Source organism: Neopelma chrysocephalum, unplaced genomic scaffold (assembly GCF_003984885.1).
Source record: "Neopelma chrysocephalum unplaced genomic scaffold, ASM398488v2 Primary Assembly neopelma1_143, whole genome shotgun sequence".
Classification (NCBI taxonomy): Eukaryota; Metazoa; Chordata; class Aves; order Passeriformes; family Pipridae; genus Neopelma; species Neopelma chrysocephalum.
In genome coordinates this window covers 456,807-476,006 of record NW_020897805.1, presented here as the reverse complement: position 1 = coordinate 476,006, position 19,200 = coordinate 456,807, and the positions used below count along the sequence as shown (strand labels likewise).

At 47.9% G+C, this 19,200-nt stretch overlaps 1 protein-coding gene and 1 long non-coding RNA gene across 13 annotated transcripts in view; one reads left to right on the top strand and one right to left on the bottom strand.

The window, feature by feature from the left end:
- LOC113975780 overlaps positions 1-19,200 on the top strand; it is a 211,767-nt gene that overhangs the window by 178,521 nt on the left and 14,046 nt on the right. The window contains exon 4 of the long non-coding RNA XR_003536916.1: positions 5,438-5,508. This is a non-coding gene — a long non-coding RNA (uncharacterized LOC113975780). The remainder of the gene's footprint in view (positions 1-5,437; positions 5,509-19,200) is intronic.
- The window catches only part of PAX2 (paired box 2), a 99,575-nt gene that overhangs the window by 71,463 nt on the left and 8,912 nt on the right, over positions 1-19,200 (bottom strand). For 3 of the 12 annotated variants that reach the window (XM_027700210.1, XM_027700205.1, XM_027700211.1), the window contains exons 1-3: positions 15,493-16,056; positions 11,639-11,807; positions 10,156-10,353 (exon numbers count right to left, since the gene is read on the bottom strand). In XM_027700210.1, coding sequence (XP_027556011.1) covers positions 10,156-10,353; positions 11,639-11,807; positions 15,493-15,535 — 410 coding nt within the window. In that variant the 5' untranslated portion in view covers positions 15,536-16,056. The other 9 variants (XM_027700215.1, XM_027700206.1, XM_027700212.1 and 6 more) reach the window with 5 other exon arrangements.

The following is a 19,200-nucleotide window of genomic DNA, read 5'->3' as shown; positions in this document are numbered from 1 at the left end:
GAGTTGGCACCACAAATATTGTCTCTTTTAAATGCTAAATTTGCTGTTGTTCCAGAGGGAAAGGGAATTTGTGACATTGCACATTTTCCACTCTGCCTCTGCTTGTGCAGACTTGGACCATTTTTACATAGCATATCCCAGAAATACACTTTCCCTGTGCACTCAGTGTGCCAACATGATGTCCTTTTCTTCACAGATGTTATTCCCTCCTTTTCTCTTCTCTTGTCTTATATATCTCTTCCCTTCCATATTGACTTTATAAATGTGTATATAATTTTTTGTTTATGTGTAATTTATGTATAAATGTTAAATTTTTCAAGCTCAAAATCTACACTTAAACAACCAAGAAGTGGCCTAAATTTAGGCAAATATTAACAGCAGGCACTATTACATAGCTGCATTGTGGTGTGATCTTTCTTTTTAGAGGCAGATTACCAAAATCTGTTCTTAAAAGAATTTTTAGAAAAACATGAGTATATTGAAAGGCAGTGCTCCCTTAATACTCCCAAATGTTGGTGCCCAAAGACTAGTACAATTTTAAAGTGAGAGCATGAAAGTGGGTAGTAGCATAATGAGTTTGCACTTATATTTTGGCCCAGCTTGAAACAAATGAGGACTAGTCCTGGGAATCAAAGGGCTAGGATATTAACCTTTCCTGACCAGTGAAATGGGTGCCGGTTTTGCTGCCAGAACCATGCAAACTACCCTGAAACTAGAGGTGGTGCAGGGCATCCTGTCTGACAGATATGTGAGGGTCTCATTTGTGACTGTCATCTGGTCGCAGTCTCTGCTTTTCCTTTTACAAATTAACAGACATCAACTCTGCCTTGCAAAATGTGGATACCACCTTTCTCAACTGAAATGCAGTGATAGGCATTTAGAACTGAGCTGATCACAATTCTTCACGCAATTTATCTCCCAATCAGAGGTGGATGTTTAACCCTTGTGCCTTGGACCCTGCAGAGAGGGAAGGGTTACCTTGGAAGGAGGAGGACCTGTTCAAAACAGAGCTAAACAAATAAAAACTAAATTGTCCCCCAGAAGGGAACAGTTATTAGAGGCAAACTCCGGCATCCTTATGTGTGTATGTTTGTGTGCATGTGTTGGGGAAGTTGCTAGAAGCCTGGGGAACAATACACTGTGCAGTTTTGAGAGACGCTACAGGAACTGCAGAGGTAGGGAATGACAGAAGCAAGAAATGTCCTATTTCCATTTTTCACACAGGCAGAGACAAGCCACCAGAATCTCCCTTCCTGAATTAACAGTGAGGTTTGGGTAAATGTTTCATACGTAGCATTTTCTAGGAAGTGTATCTGTGGACTCACAGTCTGTTAGCTCAGGCTTTTGGCACATCATTCTTCCTCCTCTCTGTCAAAACTAGTACGCACATAAATCCCAAGATGGACAAAGGACAAAGGAATATCCTTCCCTGACCACATCAAACTCACGCATATGCTTCCTTTTGCCTACTAGCATTTTGTGTCACCATCTATGTGCCTGCTCAGAGATACGTGTTCTCTACCATATACTGATATACTCATGTGTAGTATCCAACCAGCAGGCACATTTCCCCAAAGGTGCCTCTCTGCATTGCACTCACAGTCCCCGTATAAATGTCCTGTACAAAAGAATGAAGTATAGTTCTGCTTTTTCCTTCCCCATGCCCACCTCAGGACACATCAAACTTTCAAATTTGCCTACTATGTATTAATGTACCCTCTACACTCCTCCTATACCTTCACTCCTCAATATCTATATAGACAGATGTATTCTCTCCATATGTCTCAAACAGTTCATGCATACAACCTGTCATTCTTCACACCCCAACCACACAGCTATTCCTCTCCTATGACTCCAGGATTGAACTATTGTGTTGTCCATTTCCCAGTGACAAGGGGTCTAGTTACAGGGTTATTGATTGGTTTTCATGCAGACAGATGGATCTGCCTTTGGTTTCCCCACCAAAATCCACCTCTGTATGGGCTGATTGTCACTGCTCCAGGGATAGGATTTCACCAGGAGACCACCCTCCATGCAAACATCCTTCACCCAGGCCACGGATGGTAATAAATGGAGTCAGGCTGAGCCATAATAAAAGGAATTGAGTGGGTTACCTGTGCAGACATGAGATTTATACCTCCTCATATTTGATGTGATTGTTTTATTGAGTTCTCAGTGCAGTTAGGATGCCATTTATTTATTTATTTATATGCCTACTTATCATGGAAGAGGGGGGAGGCTGTTGCAGCCTAGCTAGTGTTCAGCCTCCGTCTTGTCAGATATGAGCCCAAAGAAAAGGGCTCTCCAGTTTTGCTCTGCCTTTTACCTAGACTTGGACTTGATGAGTGAGCCCTTCCCAGATATCTCATTTCCTATGACAGACAAAGATGTTTGTTTCAGGACCCCTGAAAGCTCGAGGACTGTCTGAATTATGAGCCTAGTAGAAGCTAAGGGGACAGTGTAAAAGAAGACATACGTATATACTGATTTTCTAAAAGAGCCTCTCGAAAGAAATTCCTATTTATGCTGTGCCTGTTTTGGACAATGGGTTGTGATCTATGCACAGAGCCTCTTTATGCTATTGCTATAGAAATAATAAGCACCAGCACTGCTTCTGACTCTGTCATCACATGTGAGCGTTGAGAAATATTAGCAGGTGCAAATTGATTGGAAATGAATATTTGTAAGTGCACTCTGAGGACTTTGGAAACCAAGTGATTAGATTTGTGATTTTCAGCTGGGTAGATAGCCATATAAGTGCTACGAAAACAGCCCTCAGTTACTGGCACTAGAGAAAATTGGAGGGCAGTGCTGAATATCATACTGGCTAGTATTTCATCACAAGCCTAACGGTGTTTTTTGTGGGTTTTCCAGCTCCTCTAGTCAAGTGGTAGCATGAGAATTTCAGTTCTCATTTAATAAAGTATGTTTCCATTGCCTGTGGGGGCTTGAAAAGGGGCCTGTCTGCTCTCTGAAGACTCAAAGGACTGCATTGTTAAGGTGTTTTTAAAGTTGTTTAATGGGAGTCAGATATCCAAATCCCTTTTAAAATTTAGAGTAGAAAAGAGAAAACAAGTAAAAACAAACCCACATTGTATTACAACTGCTCATGATTTTTATGCCAATTACACAGTTTAGGCTCTGCCTTGGCATTTTTAAACAGTTGGGACAGGTAAATATGCTATACACGTATAGGCTCCAATAGATTAATTTGGATTACAGTGGAAAAATCCTTGTTTCTGTAAGTCTCAGTTTAAAGAACAATATTTGGGAGAAAAACTCTAACCTTTCTGATGCTTTCATGAGTAGTAATCATCATTAGCTGTGTGGATGTCAAACCAATGGCAAATGCTTTCAGAAGTCTCTACCATTCCATTTATAGAGATTGACCTGAAAAGTGGAATATCTAAATATTTTACTGGTTTTAAGTAGAGCCTAAACTCCATTTAAATATCAACATGCCTCAGTTAACGACAATGGAATCTAAGTGAAGCTCAGCCTTGTTCGACTGTTTTGAAGTCATATATTTTTATTCAAGCTATATGAAAATTTTTTGTTTGAGTGGGCTTTAGGATTAGAGATGGGATTTTTTGGTTATTTTATATACGTCTGAAAACATGACTTTGTTTTGTATGCATCACATCATCATATCGTAAAAGGTCCTACTGGCCTGTTAGACCATTATCTATCTCTTTAGCCAACACAAGATTATTTCTTATTGTATATTTGCTTGTTATTAATGCCACCTTGTTATTCCAAGAAATCAAGAATTCCTGTGGGATGCAATTCCACAATTTAATGGACCCCCCCTTTCAGGGGATACCTTCTGCTACCATTTAAATTTTCCTTTCTTATTTCCCTCCCTTCATTCCTGGCTATACTGCTTTGTTTAAATGTGAATAATTCCTTTCCTGTTGGAAAGACTATGCCCTTCAGATCGCTATATTGTTCTCACCACTTCATCATTTCTTGGCCAAGCCACTTATATTTTCTCCTCTTTTCTCCCAAAGTCAAATGAGTTTTTTCACATAATAGTGATTCTGGTAAATGAGATTTAGTTCCATAAGACTCACTCACCCAGCACAGAAATGCAGCTACCTCTATGGCAAAATATAGCAATCATTCACTAGTTGCAAAAGCTTGAAAATATTTAACTTCCAGCAAAAATCAAGCTTTCTATACATCTATAAAAAAAAGGAAGGACTGGGAATTTTAGGTGATAAAGGGACCAATATGGTTCTGAACTTCGAGGTTCACAGAACAGGGAGCTCAGAACTTCCCAGGCACAACCAATTTTACTTGCTGACTCCCTCTGTTGAGCTAATGTCTCTGCAATATGAAAATTAGAAAAAAATGCAGCTAGCTTATTGTAGTTCCCCCATACAACCTTCCAGTGGCCAGATACGATGAATAAGACAAAGAGAAATGCTGTGAGCATTCATTTACTCTTTCAGCTGCAGTAACATTGTCTGTAACCTCTGCTTTATGAGCCCGTCCTTTATTTGCAATGATAAAAAGAAGATAATACCAGGTTTGTGTCTGATGGAAAAGAGTCTGAATTTAAAGGAGTATATTCCCTGTAATGAAACCCTGTGTGACCCAATTGCGTTCTTTGCTCAGCTGACAGCAACTGGCAGTAGAAGTCTTCTACCTTGAGAGCATGCCCTGATGCAGGAAATCGCATGGGAACCTTAGATTCAGCATCAACTAAGAGAGAGGATTCCTGCTACGACCCCGAATTTCTTCTGTGCGCACTAGGAGGTGCCAGGTTCTGAAACCTGGTAATCCCTGTGGAGTACTGTTGGACGAGTTTTCTTCACCCCTCCCTTGCACCAACAAAATGTCAGACAGAGGCAAATCCAGCCTACATGATGAGTCAAATATTTGGTCTCTATATTGAGCAAACTGACTTGTTTGCCCCGTGTTCACTGCAGGCAATGCAGTTGTCACTACTTGTGATCGCTATGAACAAGCTGCCGTTAGAGATACTCTGTACTCTTCCGGCTTCTCCCTGGACTCATTACCTGTCCTCCAAGAATTCCAGATTTGTTTGGTGGCAAAAACAGGAAGAGATTCACCAGTGAGTTTGGCCAGGATGTCCTTTGGGGAAATTCTCAAGTGCGGCTGGCTGGCAACAGTGACTCAGAAAGCTCTGTTTGCATAACACTGATTTCTTCCGCATATAACACAGCCCCTGCCCTATTGCGCCTGCCTTTTTCCAGACTTGATTGTTTGTCTTGAGACATTACATTTACCTCAACTGTGATTCTGTTCAATTCTATCTCCTTTGCATGAGCTAAAGCCTAATTGACGTAAAACAGCCTAGTTCCAGTTTTGAATTTTTTCTGGTTACATGTTGAACTCGATGGACATTTTTAGAGAAAGATCACACTGAGTTTTATAGAGGTAGCTAAAAGCTGTTATTTTCATTTTACAGATGGCAAAGCAGTCTCACAAGGAGTCTGTGTGACCTGCCCAAGATCAATCAGAAAATTAATGGCAGAACTGGTAAGAGAAATCTGATGTCCCAATATGCCGTTCTTTGCTCTAAACTACAGGCCTGCCTACAGCCACTGGAATTGGCCACATGCTCAATAATATTTCATTGTACAAGTATATTTCACTGGTCTTTATAACCCAAGTCAATGTATGTGTCTTTCCATATGTATTTTTAAAAGCACCTAATTATTGGAGACTTTAACTGGGCGTCATTAGCCAATTGCTATATCCTGAAAATGGAAACAATCTTCCTAAATCAAATGCTTAACACTAGAAATTAATGGATACCCAATGCCTAAAAGAAGATCAAAAAAACCTCTAACAGTTTGGCTGAGATAATATATCCACTAAATTCTATTCTCTGCCATGGGGCATTAGTTAGATCTACTCTGAGGAACTCAGGGTCCAAAGTGTATCCGGAAGGCTGACTGAACTCTGCAATGCTTTAGCTTTGGCATTCTTTGGATAAGGACTAGCTGGGAATCCCAAGTACTGAACCTGGCTGCAGAAGACCTGAGAGAGAGCAGCAAACTGGGGGGAGGTTGATTTGCTTTGCCTTTCTGGACCTCATTCTTTAATCCAAGAGAATTCTTTAGTTTAAGAGAAGCAGGAAATAGTGCTTAAACCATGATGTCGATTGCATCACTTGCTGTGCAACCGCGAACATACACCCATGATGTGCTGCGTCCTGTTCCTACTAAAGTACGCTATCTAATTCAAAAGGGTGATGATTATTATCTCAAGGCGAACTGTATGTGCTGCTAAACAAAGGAAAAATTCTCACTAACATCTGCCTCCAAGTTCTTTCTTAGAAGACTGCCTCAAAGTTTACAGCAGCGCCCAAATTCAGTTGAAACCTGAAGTGACCGAAAATGACTGGTTTATAGTCATATTATAGATGGAAAAGTTTAGGCTGGCAGGGTGCTCAAAAAGCAAGGTGCTCAAGTGATTTAATGTAAGCATTAATCGCTTACCAAAGAATTGAGATCTTCTATCATTTGCCTGCTTCTCAATTCCATGCAGCGTTTGTATGTGTGTGTGTGTTTACATATATGCACATATACATTTGTACATATGTATCTGTGTACACCTACCACATACACAAGTGGTTTATACTGTATAGTACCAAGGTGTAGGAAGTGTGAACAGGAAAGCTCTTGGCTCAGAGTAACTGCTCTATCTTGATCCTGTAATTTCTGGTGCGCTTTGCTTAATAACTGGTATACTCCCTAGACTTTTTTGCCGTAATTAGAAGAAACCTACTGCGTAGCAGAAGACTTTAATATTTTTTCCTGAATCTTTATGGCATATTTAAGTCATGTTTTTCACTAGAGCTTATATCTACCCTTTATCTGCATGAGTTTAGTATAAACAAGTTTCTGATAAATCTCAGTACTAAATTACAATGTCCCAAATGTGTCCTGGTATTCTCAGTGCAATACTGGCAGATCAGTGCAATGTAGGCAAACAGAATTAATGTATCACCAAAAAAAATTAATGAAAAATAGATTTTAAAAATATTTAAGGGAGACTTGAAAATTGAAATTGAAACTGTGTTGTTTTGTAGTCTCTCACCCAGAAGCTTTTGCTAATGATAGACTAATTCTCAGAAAGAAAATAACATGTAATTAATGCATTTTCAGAAACTCTTATAATAATCAAAAGTAGTTTTTTTCCTACGCACAAGGGCATCACCATTTTAAAGGACGGTATTCACAGTTATCTAGGGACATAAGTAACTTCTATTTCTATAAATGCCTTTCTAATTGTCTTAAGATGTTAAAGCACTCATGGATATAGTTCTAACAGTTCTGGACACTGGACCAATGCAAAATTTTCTTTGGAAACTCCACATTTTGCGGAAATAAGAAGATAGTTATTGAAAGCTGTTTTTTAAAATTGTCATCTATCTGAAGCTGCTCAGAGACTCAGTGTTAGATTAACTCCAGATCGTGATTGTACCACAGGTAACGGATGTGTTGTTACAAAGACCCAGTTCTGTATGTGTATTTTTACAGTGGGAGAGAGAAAAATATGTATTTAATTGTGAACTTAGTCCCTTCTTTGTGTTTGTGAGTTCTGTGAGCTGGAGTCACAAAAGTCACTGGAGTGATAAAGTTCATGCTACTCTCCACGGCAATAGGATCAGGCCCTTATATACTCAATATTTCCTATTCCACTGCAATTTTCTTCCAGTTTGCTGTCCTGTTCTTGTTTAGGTTAAACTTGCAAATTTTACAACCTGTGATATGATGGACTCACTTCCTCACAAAACATGTGAGTTTTTGGGAGCCTCATACAAAGGTGAGCAGTGGGAAGTTGGGTCTGAATTTTCAAAAGGGACAGGGAAAGACTAAATCATATGAAGCCAAAATGCTCTTGAGGCTTGGAGACTACACACTCAAATGCCATCGCAGTGGTAGGTCACAGCTGAGCCTCTTAAGTATAATAATACTTAGTTGCTACAAAACACTTGTCCTCAAAGTGTTTTGTAAGTGCAATCTAACTGACATCTGCTTCCACCTCCTTCTGAGAAAGATCAGTTTTCATTTCCAGGGTGGGGAAACTGAGGTACAAAATTCCCAAAGCCCTGCAACAAACTGGTAGCAAAGGTGGGAACAAAATGTGGCACTCAGCCTTCTGCCTGGGACATCACAACCCAGACAGAAGGCATTGGGTCCAGCAAACATAAGGCTGAGACTTCAGTGACTTTTGGATGCTGACACCCCTTGAGCTAGCTGTACATGTGTGTTGGTTCCATACATGTTATTCCTCCGAGGAGCCTACAGCTGTTCCTCTGGACTTCCATACCACCAGCTCCATTCCTTACAGGGATAGCTGGCTGTCCTTCCACAGCTGCCTTTGTAAGGTGTCTGAATGTCAAACTGTTATTATTTCAATACCTGACTGAGAGAGTAACAGAGACCTGGAGGTTTTTTAGGAGGGTGTATAATTAGCCGATCAGTATTATGTTACCCTGTTCATAACTTAATAACCATTTTAATACAGATGGCACACACAGGGATAATTTCCTAGGGTAGCCTAGCAGTATATTACAGAGACAGTGTGTCTGAGGGAATCTTTCTTAGCCAAGGTACATTCCACTAGCTAATTCTACCTGCTGTTTTCAAGATGATTTGGGATAATTCCATATCATTTGCAAAATATTAAAACCCATTTATATAGGATGCCAGATTTAGAAATACACAGTCTGAGTTATTAGACATATTTTGATAAATCTGCCATGAAAAGTGCAAGACAAAAAATACCACTGTGTTTTCCTTGCTATTTATTTTTTGCTTCCCTTGCTATAAATACACCATTCTTTAAAAAAAGGCTAAATTTTTAATGTATTAAAAGGGCCAATATACTGACTTGTGCATTTTTATCTATGTAGATACAAAAAAAGCCTGTATGCATGTTTACGTATTCCCTATATACATTTATTCGAGTGAGAAGAGCTGTACATTTGGGATTGAGTCCAAAATTTCATGTATTTTTACTCTGTCAGTGAGGTATTTCATGCCTATGTATGTACCCTCTACAAATATTCCTGTGTTACTCTTTCTAGAGGTTACATTTCTGTGGGCATAGTCAGGGTATCTATGCATACATTACACTAAAACAGCGTAATTACTTTTACTGTGTAGACGAGAGTGTTGTGTATTTCCAAAGTATGAAGATCTCCTGTATGTTGTGTTTAATTGTGTAGGCATGTGAACAGTTTGAGCGCTTTGACGTGTCTTAGTACTCGATTACATCTATTACCGTCCCTTTTCTCCTGCATCGATCCGGGTTTTTTGCCTGTCACATGGTTATTTTTGTCACCTCAAACGTGAGACCAAATCTGAGTCCCTTCACCAACAAAATTCGCACCCTAGCAGCCGGGGGAGGAGGTGGGGTGGGAAATCGTTCGCTAGTGCGGAATCGATCCTGCTGCCCAACCTCCTGCGAGGGCAGGGATCAAATCAAGACGGGGCCGCAGGGAGCGCGGGGAGCAGCGCTCCCCAGCCGGGGAAAGGATCACCCGGCAAGTTTAGCCGTTCCCTCGGGCTAGCGATGGGGAGTGAACCGGAGGAGTAGGTGCAAGGGAATCCTTCCCCCCGCGCTCAGCGGCTCGCGGCTGTGAGCCCGGCTTGGCAGTAGATAACGGCAGCCTTTCGACTCAGAGCTCTAACACCCTGGAAAGGCCGGCGATCACCTACGCCCCGAGAAAGGCGTTGGAGAGACACGGAAAAACCCGGCTCCGCCGCCCGGCTCCTCGCCAGCCCGAACAGCCCCCAAAGCTTGCGGCACCGCCAGGCTGCTCGGCGGGAACTCAGCTGCTCCCGCAGCAGCGCCGGCTGCCCCGGACCCCGCCTGCCCCCCGGACCGGGCGGCGGGCACAAGCTGCGGCCCTGCGGCGGGCAGCAGCGAGCCCCGGCACAGAGCCGCGGGCAGCCGGTGTCGGCTCCGCTGCCCGGAACTGGGCTCGGGGGTCACGGCGGGGCTGGGGAGCGCCCATTGGACCATGCCCGGGGTCCCGCTGCGGGCCAGGGACTGGAGTAGGTTGGACCTACCCTGACCGAGGAAGGATTGGGCCGTCCGCGCTGCTGAAAGGGGTTTTGTGGGGCCGTAAAAATGCGACTGGGCCGCGAGCTGCGGGGTTGCTCTTACCTGTTTATGGAGGAGACGCTGGGGACCGTGTCGTTGTCGCAGATGCCCTCGGCCAGTAGCCTGTCCCGGATCTCCCAGGCGAACATTGTCGGGTTTTGTCTCTTGTACTCGGCGATTTTATCCACTACTTTGGGGGTGGCTACTTTGGGTTTGGAGCCGCCGATCACGCCGGGCTTGATGCTCCCCGTCTCGTAATACCTGCACAAAGGAGGGTCAGCGACCTGTCGTGCCGGGAAGGGCCCCGCCGTCCCCGAACACTCGGTGCCCGGCTGACCCTCGGAGCGCCCCGCGGGCCCCTGCCCCATGCCCCGCCTCGGCTTCGGCCCGCGGGTGCGCGGCGTCGGGCCGCGGCCGCTCGGGCGCTGCATGGTGCGGGCTCCGCGAGGCGCCAGGCCGCCTGGAGCTGGGGCTGACGCAGTCCCTTCGCCTCTCCGGGGCTCGCTCCCGCTGTTCTTTTTTTTCTTTTTTTTTTTTTTTTTTGGTCCCTTTTTATGTGTGCGAGAAGCGAGGGGCGCTGCCTCCCCCTTCTACTGCTTTACACGCACACACTTCTTTCAGGCCCGGGGATCGGGAAATAAAGCAGAAACCCTCTCCTCGGTGCGGCCGTCCGGAGGGGAACCCACCGAGCGCGGGACCGGGCCGGCCGGGCGGGGAGGGGGCGCGGGGAGCGGGCACTGCCGGGCTCGCACCCCCCCGCCCTGACTGTCCCGGCCGGCCCCTCCCGACTCGGGACTCTGATGCGGGAGCGCAATTTATCCCCGCATAGGAGTCCCTCGAAAGCGGGTGCTCGTACAGGGCAGCTCCAGCCTCGCTCCCCGCCGGCCATCAGCTCTGCTGGCGGCAGCGTCTGTGGCTCGGCCTTGCCAAGGCACGGCAGAGCACACACCGCACGCACCCGCGGCTGGGGCTCTGCCGCCTGCTGACACCGCTCCACATCCGAGCGGCCGGACCAGGGCGCCGGGTCCCCCCGACTAACCCCTGGGGATATTTGACACCACATTTGGCGGCGATCGGTTACCGCGGGCATTTATTTATTTATTTGCCCCGATGTTTGTTTATTTACCCGTGTATTTGGTAAGGCTGCTCACGGATTGTTGTGAGTTCGGATTTTTTTGGTTGTTGTTGGGGGCTGTTGTTTTTTTTTTTTTGGTTTGTTTTTTTTTGGTCGTTCTTTCGTTTCCTTCTCCTATTCCTTTTCTTTCCCGCCCTCCTGCCCAACCCTCGCAAATTATTTTGTCTTCCCAGGAGTTTTCAAACACCACCGGTGGAGGAAAGGGGGAGGAGGGGAGAAACACGTCCTTGCCAGCTGGAGGAGGGGGCCCTGCTCAGCCGCGGGCTCCCACTGCGTGAAGGTGCTGGGGCCGCTCGGGGTCGTGGAGGAGAGAGCCCGGTGCGGCGGGAAGGGCGGAAGGTCACACCGGAGCGGGGAAGGGATGCAACGTTGCAATCCCAGGGGAGGGGAAGAAGCTGCCTCTTTCCTTACCTGCCCAGGATCTTGCTGACACAACCGTGGCTGACCCGCAGCTGCCTGGAAATGTCACAGGGTCGCACCCCCTGGTGAGCCAGCTCCACTATCCTTTGTCTCACCACGTCAGGTAGGGGCCTGCCGTTCACAAACACCCCCCCGAGCTGGTTCACACCCCCGTGCCCTGCTGGGGAAAGAGAAATAAAAAAAAACACAACAACCCACGCACACCAGAAACACACCGTTAGTCGTGGATTCTTCACCACCCGTACTGCAAAATCTCCAGTCATTATAGATGGATGGAGGTGATGGCGGGGGGTCGAGAATGGGGAACAAGACGTTGGGGAGAGAGAGAAAATGATAAAAAGGAAGAGAAAGAAAGAGGAAAAAACAGGGAGAATGAGAGGAATGAAAGAAAGAAAGAAAAAGAAAGAAAGAAAGAAGACAGAGGAAAAAAGAACTAAGAAAGGAAGAAAGATAACGGAAGAGGAAAAGAGAAAGGAGGAAAGATGGAAAGGAATGAGAAGGCTGAGTGAATTTTCCCGAGTCGGAGGGGGACGCTTCTCCAGCTTCCCGTACGCCGCCTCCCGTCTCTGGGCCGGAGAGCCGCTCTCCCTCCTGCGATCCCGACCGGGATGCCGGAGCAGTGGCTTCTCAGGGCCATTGTGGTGGGCCGAAGACGGAGACAGTGCCCGCGCCCGCTCCTCTCCCCAGAGTTGGGCAGCGATGCGCTCCCAAACTCCGGAGCTCGACCTCTTAGCGGCTCCGAGCGGACTCCGCCGCAGTCCCCCTTCTCTTTACTCCTGGGCTTTTTTCTCTCATTTTCTTTCCAGGATTTTCTATCACATTGTCAATTACAGTTCCTCGCGAACTCCGCCCTCCCTCACCCCGCGGCATGTCCCCCATGCAAGCCGTCCTCTCCCGTTATTTTGGGCTGCGAGTTGAAGGGATTCAGAGAGAAAAAGAGAAAGGGAAAGAAATGGAGAGAGAGGGAAGGGGAGAGAAAGAAAATATTTTTGGTCCCGCGACCGGTGTTCCTTTATAGACGGACCCTCTCTCTCATCTGCTTTCGATCTTTACAGGAAAAATTCTCCAGTTAAAAAAAAAAAATCTGACAGACTCGCACTGGTCCGGTTTTTTTCCCACCACGCAAATCTAGTTCAGGGAGAATTAAAAATGCTTCGTTTTCTTCCGTTCCCCCCTTTAGAGGCAAAAATCCGCCCTCTCTCAGATAGGACTGCTAGGATGGCTTTTTTCCCATCTATCTTTCTCCATTTCGAGAAACAACTTGGAGAAAAAAAATAAGTATGCACCTGCTAAGCGCGGGCACGAGAAACGGATTGACAGGGATAAAGGGAAATATCTCCTTTTAGGACGCAGCAAGACAGTTGGTTGTGAATCAAACTACTACGTTAGAGCCGGGAGCAGTTCATCTTTGCCCGGGCGTGGGGAGATACCCACTCGCAGGCGGTACAGCTTCGCTGGCGCTGCTACCTCAGTGTCTCTATCTCTGGAATATCCAACTGATATAGCTGTGGAGTGCACACTGTATTAAAGCTTTCCTTTCACACAACCCTAACCTTCTGTATCTTCCTCGCCAAGAGATCTTAGTTCGTTTTGTAGTTTGCTGAAAAATGATCTGTTTGTATTTTCGCTGAGGTTTTTTTCTCCCTTGCTTCTGACACTGACTTATTGGCTCTGAACTTAGTGGAAACTCTCATTGCCCTGCGATCGATCCAAGTCCTTTCGCACAAATAGAGTTTTTTCCATCTCCCCCACCCCTTCGGTAACACCTTCATACATCCCTTCCCAGCTGCATCGGCCGGGGCGCCGGCAGGCTTCCTCGTCGTTCCTTGGTGAACCGGGGTTATTTGTTGCGTTCTTTTGTTAGTTTTTTTAAAAACATATTTAGAGTTTTAGAGAGGAGGGGGGATATTTGTCTTCCGCCACTAAAACCTGCGGGTATATGTTGCTCTGTGCTTCCTTCATTTGTTCAGAACCCCTTCTGCACATGTTGCCTCTAAAGTTACAAGACAGCAATTTCTTCGGCAACTCCATGATAAATAATTCAAGGCACCTATTATAACTCGCATTACAAAGTATTAAAAGGCAACTGATGCAAAAAGATTAAAAATTAATAATTCAAATTATTGCAGTCTGGATATTTTTCACACGAGTTTGTTTTGCTCTGCCTTGTGGTTTTCTAAGGTTCTTTCTATCAGAGCAGTCAGATATTTTCATGTATTTATCTGCATATAAGTGCCGGCGTCTGTATATGCACATACCGAGCCGTGCCGCTCCCGTACCGATCCTGTGTTGCTGTCTGTCTGTGTGTCAAGAGCCTGCGCCCGCATCTGTTTTAATTGCTTACTAATATCCAGGTCTGTAGCTTTAGAAATACACTTTGGGAAACGAATCGGATGTTGATTTTTTTTTCCCTAATCGGAAGCCAAAAATTGTTCATGAATCTCACTGGAGTTTTTAAAAAATCAGCGACAGCAAAACACCTCTTTCGTCTGCCTATATGTTCCGGATCATACTGGAGGCGGTATTACTGCAATTGCGTCTGAAAGCAGGTCGCACCGCTGAAAACTAAAAATAGTGCCTAATGCACGGACTGTTTGCTGTTAAAGGTCTTCGGAATTTAAACTCCACATTTTAAGCAATTTATCCCGGAAATCAGTTATTTGGAAACAGAAAGACAGTTACCTACATCCACGTTTAGGAATCTAATAATGGGTTTGTATTTCTTAACCTTCCTTCTCACGGCAAAATCGGGATTTTTTTTTTAAACTTCAAGTATTTCTATTTTATATCTTTTCGATTTGTATTTTATGCAGCAGGCAGGGCGTGTCCTCAAAAGTTTCAGTGTCAAAAGTTACAAATTGCTCTTAATTATTCATTTCCTGACTCAACGTGCTCTCGATCTCGGCTTTCCATTTGTATTTTTTCTTCTTTAATTTAAATCGCGGAATTATTTTCCCTCCTGAAATGAGGAGGGAATGATGAAATTAAAGTCACTGGAAATTCCTGTTACGGCCTCTGGTAAAGGGGGCTTTCGCTTTCCTTCGTCCCTGTCTTACAGAAAGGTTTTTCAAATTGAAAATATATCATGAATGCACTTTGTGCCAGGAATGCATTTAAAATGCACACCGGGGATCTGGTAAATAAACCAGGAGGGATCGTGACTTCTTGGGAGCCTCCAAAACCACTCCATCTCCTAGCCATAATATTGTCCTATTTTTCCTGCAGTCCAACCTTTTGCCAAACCAAAACGAAGCACGGAACAGTCACCGACCAACCCGCCGTTAATTTGAAACTGGCATCTCCCCTCTCTGCCACTGAAATCCGAAATCAAAGCAAACAGCATCAGGTCGCGGGGGAATCTGGGGGGTTAAAGCCAAGCAGGGTTGCAGGGAGCCCCGGCCCGGCGGGGCACGGACAGGGAAAGGGTCCGTCCCGGAGGCTGACACGAGTCAGAATAAACTCGTGTTGTTTGAGGGGCAATGGGGAAAGTGTCTTTGCAGAGGATAGTTCTGTTTCGGGGGGTGCTTTCTTTCGCGCACACAGGGCTCGTAGCACAGGCACAGCCGCACACAGCCTCTGCCCCCGCACTGGGGTTCCTGGCCCCCGCCCCACTGCCGGCACAGAGGTCTGCTGCCTCCGGCTCCGGGGATGCCCGGCATCCTCGCTCTGCTGCTCGGGCCGGCGGTATCCGTCCTGCCTTCTGAACGCCTCTCTAAGCCCAGTATCAGTCAGGGTAAAAGGATGGACCTGGAGGAGGGTCAGGTGAGGAAGGATGGTTGGGGAAAGAAGAATGGAGGGATGAGAAAGAGGGAGAGCAGCGGAAGGAGCCGGGCTCCAGTACTCACGGTGCATTGCTGAGAAGGGGTCTGCTTTGCAGTGCATATCCATGGGGAGGCAAAGGAAGGGGAAGAAATCGGCTGAAGCCGCCGTGTCGCCTCTAAAACTCAACTTCAAGACTTAGGGGAGAAAAAAAAACAAACCAAAACAAACGAAAACAAAACAAAACAAAAAAGCACACAAGGAGAGGAAAGGAGGGGAACGGCGGGGTGCGCTGGGCCCCCTGCCCGGCGGAGCGGGCAGCGAAGTACTTTCCGGGGGGCGGGAGGGCTGCGCCGGCCTTGGGGGGCCGGGGCGGCGGGGCTGGCGGAGTCAGCAGAGTCCGTGGGAGCGAGGGACTGGCGGCGCCGGGGGGCAGGTGGGTGTCATGGCTGGGAGGGCTCAGAGCATCCCCGGCGGCGGGGAGGGGGTGCTGGAGCAAGGTGCGGCCGGCGGCCAGGCGGCAGAAGGCGCAGAGAACGCGGCTCTCCCTCCTCCTCCTCCTCCTCCCGCGGTCCGGGGCTAGTTCATTTAAGTTCAAAGCGGAGTAGCAATCCCCGGGAAAGCGGCGAGCGGCGGGCGGGCGCGACCCCTCCTCTCGGCCGGGCGGCGGATCCGGCGCCGGCGGACTTTCGCCCGAGGTGGGAAGTGCTTGCGAGGAGCCGGGGCCAGAGACTGGAGCCTCCGCTCCCGGTGTGTGTCTCTCTAAAAGCCGCAGCGCCCTCAGCCCCCCGCCCGCCTCCCCGGAGATGGATGACTTGTCAGACAAAGGCAATAGATTCCGACACTCTCTGATTCGCCAGCGCGCCGAGCCGAGCGCGGCCAGGAGAGGAGAGGAGAGGGGAGAGGAGAGGAGAGAGAGGAGGGCCGGGCCGGCGGCGCTCGGCGCGGGGGGGGCCGCTGCCTGCGGGACCCGGCGCGGGGGAGCCCCGGCTGCGCGCTCCGGAGCGCCCCGGGCCGTGCGTGTGCGGGGCGGCGGCGCCCCTGCCCGGCCCGCGGGAAAGGACGTGAGCCCCGCTTTGTTGTCAGTTGCGGCTCAGGATCCTTAACTCCCTTATTTAACACACGCACACACGCCTTCGTAGTTTCGTCTCCCTTCTTACGCCCCGCTCTTTTTTACCGGAGACTTTACTCAGGGTAAAGCGGGACGAAGGAGGGGGGGATTCGATACACATCAAGGCTTCCCTGGTGTGCAGCTTAGTGTGGGAGACGGACGGGGAGAAAAAGGGAGAAAGGAGATGAGGAAGAGAGAGGAAGGAAAAGGAAAAGGAGAGAGACAGCGAGAGGAGAGAGAGATCAAGAGAGAAAGGTATAAAGAAAAAAAAGAAAGACAAATAAATAGAAGCTAGACAGAGCGAGAGAAAGAGAGAATGAGACAGAGAGAGAACGGAAGAGGAAGGGAGCTTCTTGCATCTCTTTAAAGCAAGAGGTTGGGCCCGTTTCAGTAATTGCAAAGTTTCCTCTCACGCATTTGGGGAAATAACAGCAAATCCAACTCCAACTTCACACTTTCCACATCTCTTTTGCTTCTCCTTTCTCTCTCTCTCTCTCTCTCTCTTTTTTTTTTTTTTTTTTTTTTTTTTTTTTTTTTTTTTTTTTTAGTGCTAGAGTGGGATTTTAAAATTATTTCACAAACGTAGACCTGGCTTTGACCTAGTAGAGCAACAGAGAGCAAGTAAGAAACGCCTCCTTAGGGTAATAACCAGGGGTGAAAAGAAACGGTAGAAATTGGTGTGAGATCAGTTTTCAGACTTGTGAGTTTACCGTCACCTGAAATGTACTTCCTTCTCTTTTCCTCCTTCATCCTTCCCCATCCCTCTGCTTACCTGTCACAAAACAGACCCTTTTTTTTCTAACCACTCTAAGTAAAGAATCTCTGAGAGATCTTTATGAAATATTTTCCACTGTCTCATAAATCATTTTGGCACTTCAGCTGATGTTTTATCTTTCTCTCTCCTCTCTCTCTTTCCCTTGTGTGCAAAAAAAAAAAAAGGATGATTTGGAAAATACAAATTTTGTTGTTACACCACCGGGGTTACATGTGAAGTGGGTCCCCGGGGCTGCGGGGCTGCGCTGCGGACAAGCACGGCTGAGGCGGCCTTGCCCGCCCCTGCACAAGAAGAATTTTCCGAGGGAGTGAGGGCTCTCCGCTGCCCGCTGAGGAGTGGTGGTCGCTGTCACCCGGCTGGCGAAGGCAAAGGAACCGCTCCGCTCCGCCCGGGGAACTCCCCCCGCCAACTTGAGAGCGGCCGCAGCTCCCCGTGAGCGGCCCCGCCGCCGGGCCGGGGATGCCCCGCTCACTGCCGACCTGCCCCGGCTCTGCCCCGCTGGCCGCCGCTCGCCCACCCGCGCCAGGCCCGCGGCACCCCACGCTCTCCCGCCGGGTCCCTTCTCAGCGCTCCCGCCCCGGGCCCTGGGCACGGCCGCGGCGGGGCCACCCCGCGCGGGGGCGGAGGGGCGGCCGGGCTCAGGTGCGGGCCGGCGGCGCTTCCCGGCGCGGCCCGTAGATGGCGCCCTCCGGTCGCTTGGCGGCGCGGGGAAGGGGCGGTGGCGGTCGCGATCCCGCCGGGATCCCGGCCCGGCCCGGCCCAGCCCGGCCGGGCCCGGCACCTGCCGGCGGGACAGCGGTGGGTATCGAGTCCCCCCGGCAGCAGAGACTCTTGTTCGCAGCGGGGCCGGGACCCCGCTGATCGCCGCTGCCGGTAACCCCTCCCGCCACCCGGCTCCTCCCGCGTTGTCCGTGGCTGGAAACAGCTCCGTAACAACTCTACCCCTCCGAGCGGTCTTCCAGCAGCCACCCCCTCCCTTCCTCCCTTCCGCCCCAGGCAGCCCCGATCGCCCCGCGCCCTTCGGGCCGTGCTCAGGCACACAGCCGAGCCCGAAGGCAGTGGGAGCTGAGTGCGGGCGTCTCCGGCAGTGCTGCGTGGAAGGTAACTCCCTGCGCTGTCACTAACACTTGGGGAGTTCATGGACCCTCTCTCAGAGATGCTCTGAGCCTTTGTAACTGCTGATTGCATGGTGAGGGATAATAGCTTGGTGATGGGCCGGGAAAGCCAGAGAACCTCAAATTTCCTCCGGATAATGTATTTTGCCATAGTTTCCTCACTGTTTTCCCATATCACTGAGGAGAGAGGCAGGAAGAACAGACTCGAGAAATACACAAGATGAGTGTTCTGTGAGATGAAGCCCGAGTCCCAAGGCATAGAGGCAACCCCTGTAAACAGGGGAGACCTGAGCTTGGTAGAATAAGACTACTTTCGAAGGAGAGGGAATGAAAGGGATGGAACGGGAAGGGAAGGGATGGGAAAAGTAGAAAGGAAAAGGCTCCCAGCTCGCTGTCACCTTCCCCTACCACACATACCACAATATCACCTGGTGCCCCTTCCCACACCAGACTTCCTGGAAGTATTGCTTTGCCAACATTTAAATCCACCGAACAATTTCTGTCTGCCCAGATTAAAAATACCGGCGTGTCCCCGCGCCCCCGGGCACTGCCGTGTGCCCTGCGGGACCGGGCGAGACCAAGACTAAGGGCCTCTTCCCACTTCCGTGGTTTCGCACACATCTACCAAACCTATTTCCACTTCACCAGGCCTGGGTGCTTATTTCCCTGTCCCACTTTAAATGAGTTTTTTCTTTTCTTTTCTTTTCTTTTCTTTTCTTTTCTTTTCTTTTCTTTTCTTTTCTTTTCTTTTCTTTTCTTTTCTTTTCTTTTCTTTTCTTTTCTTTTCTTTTCT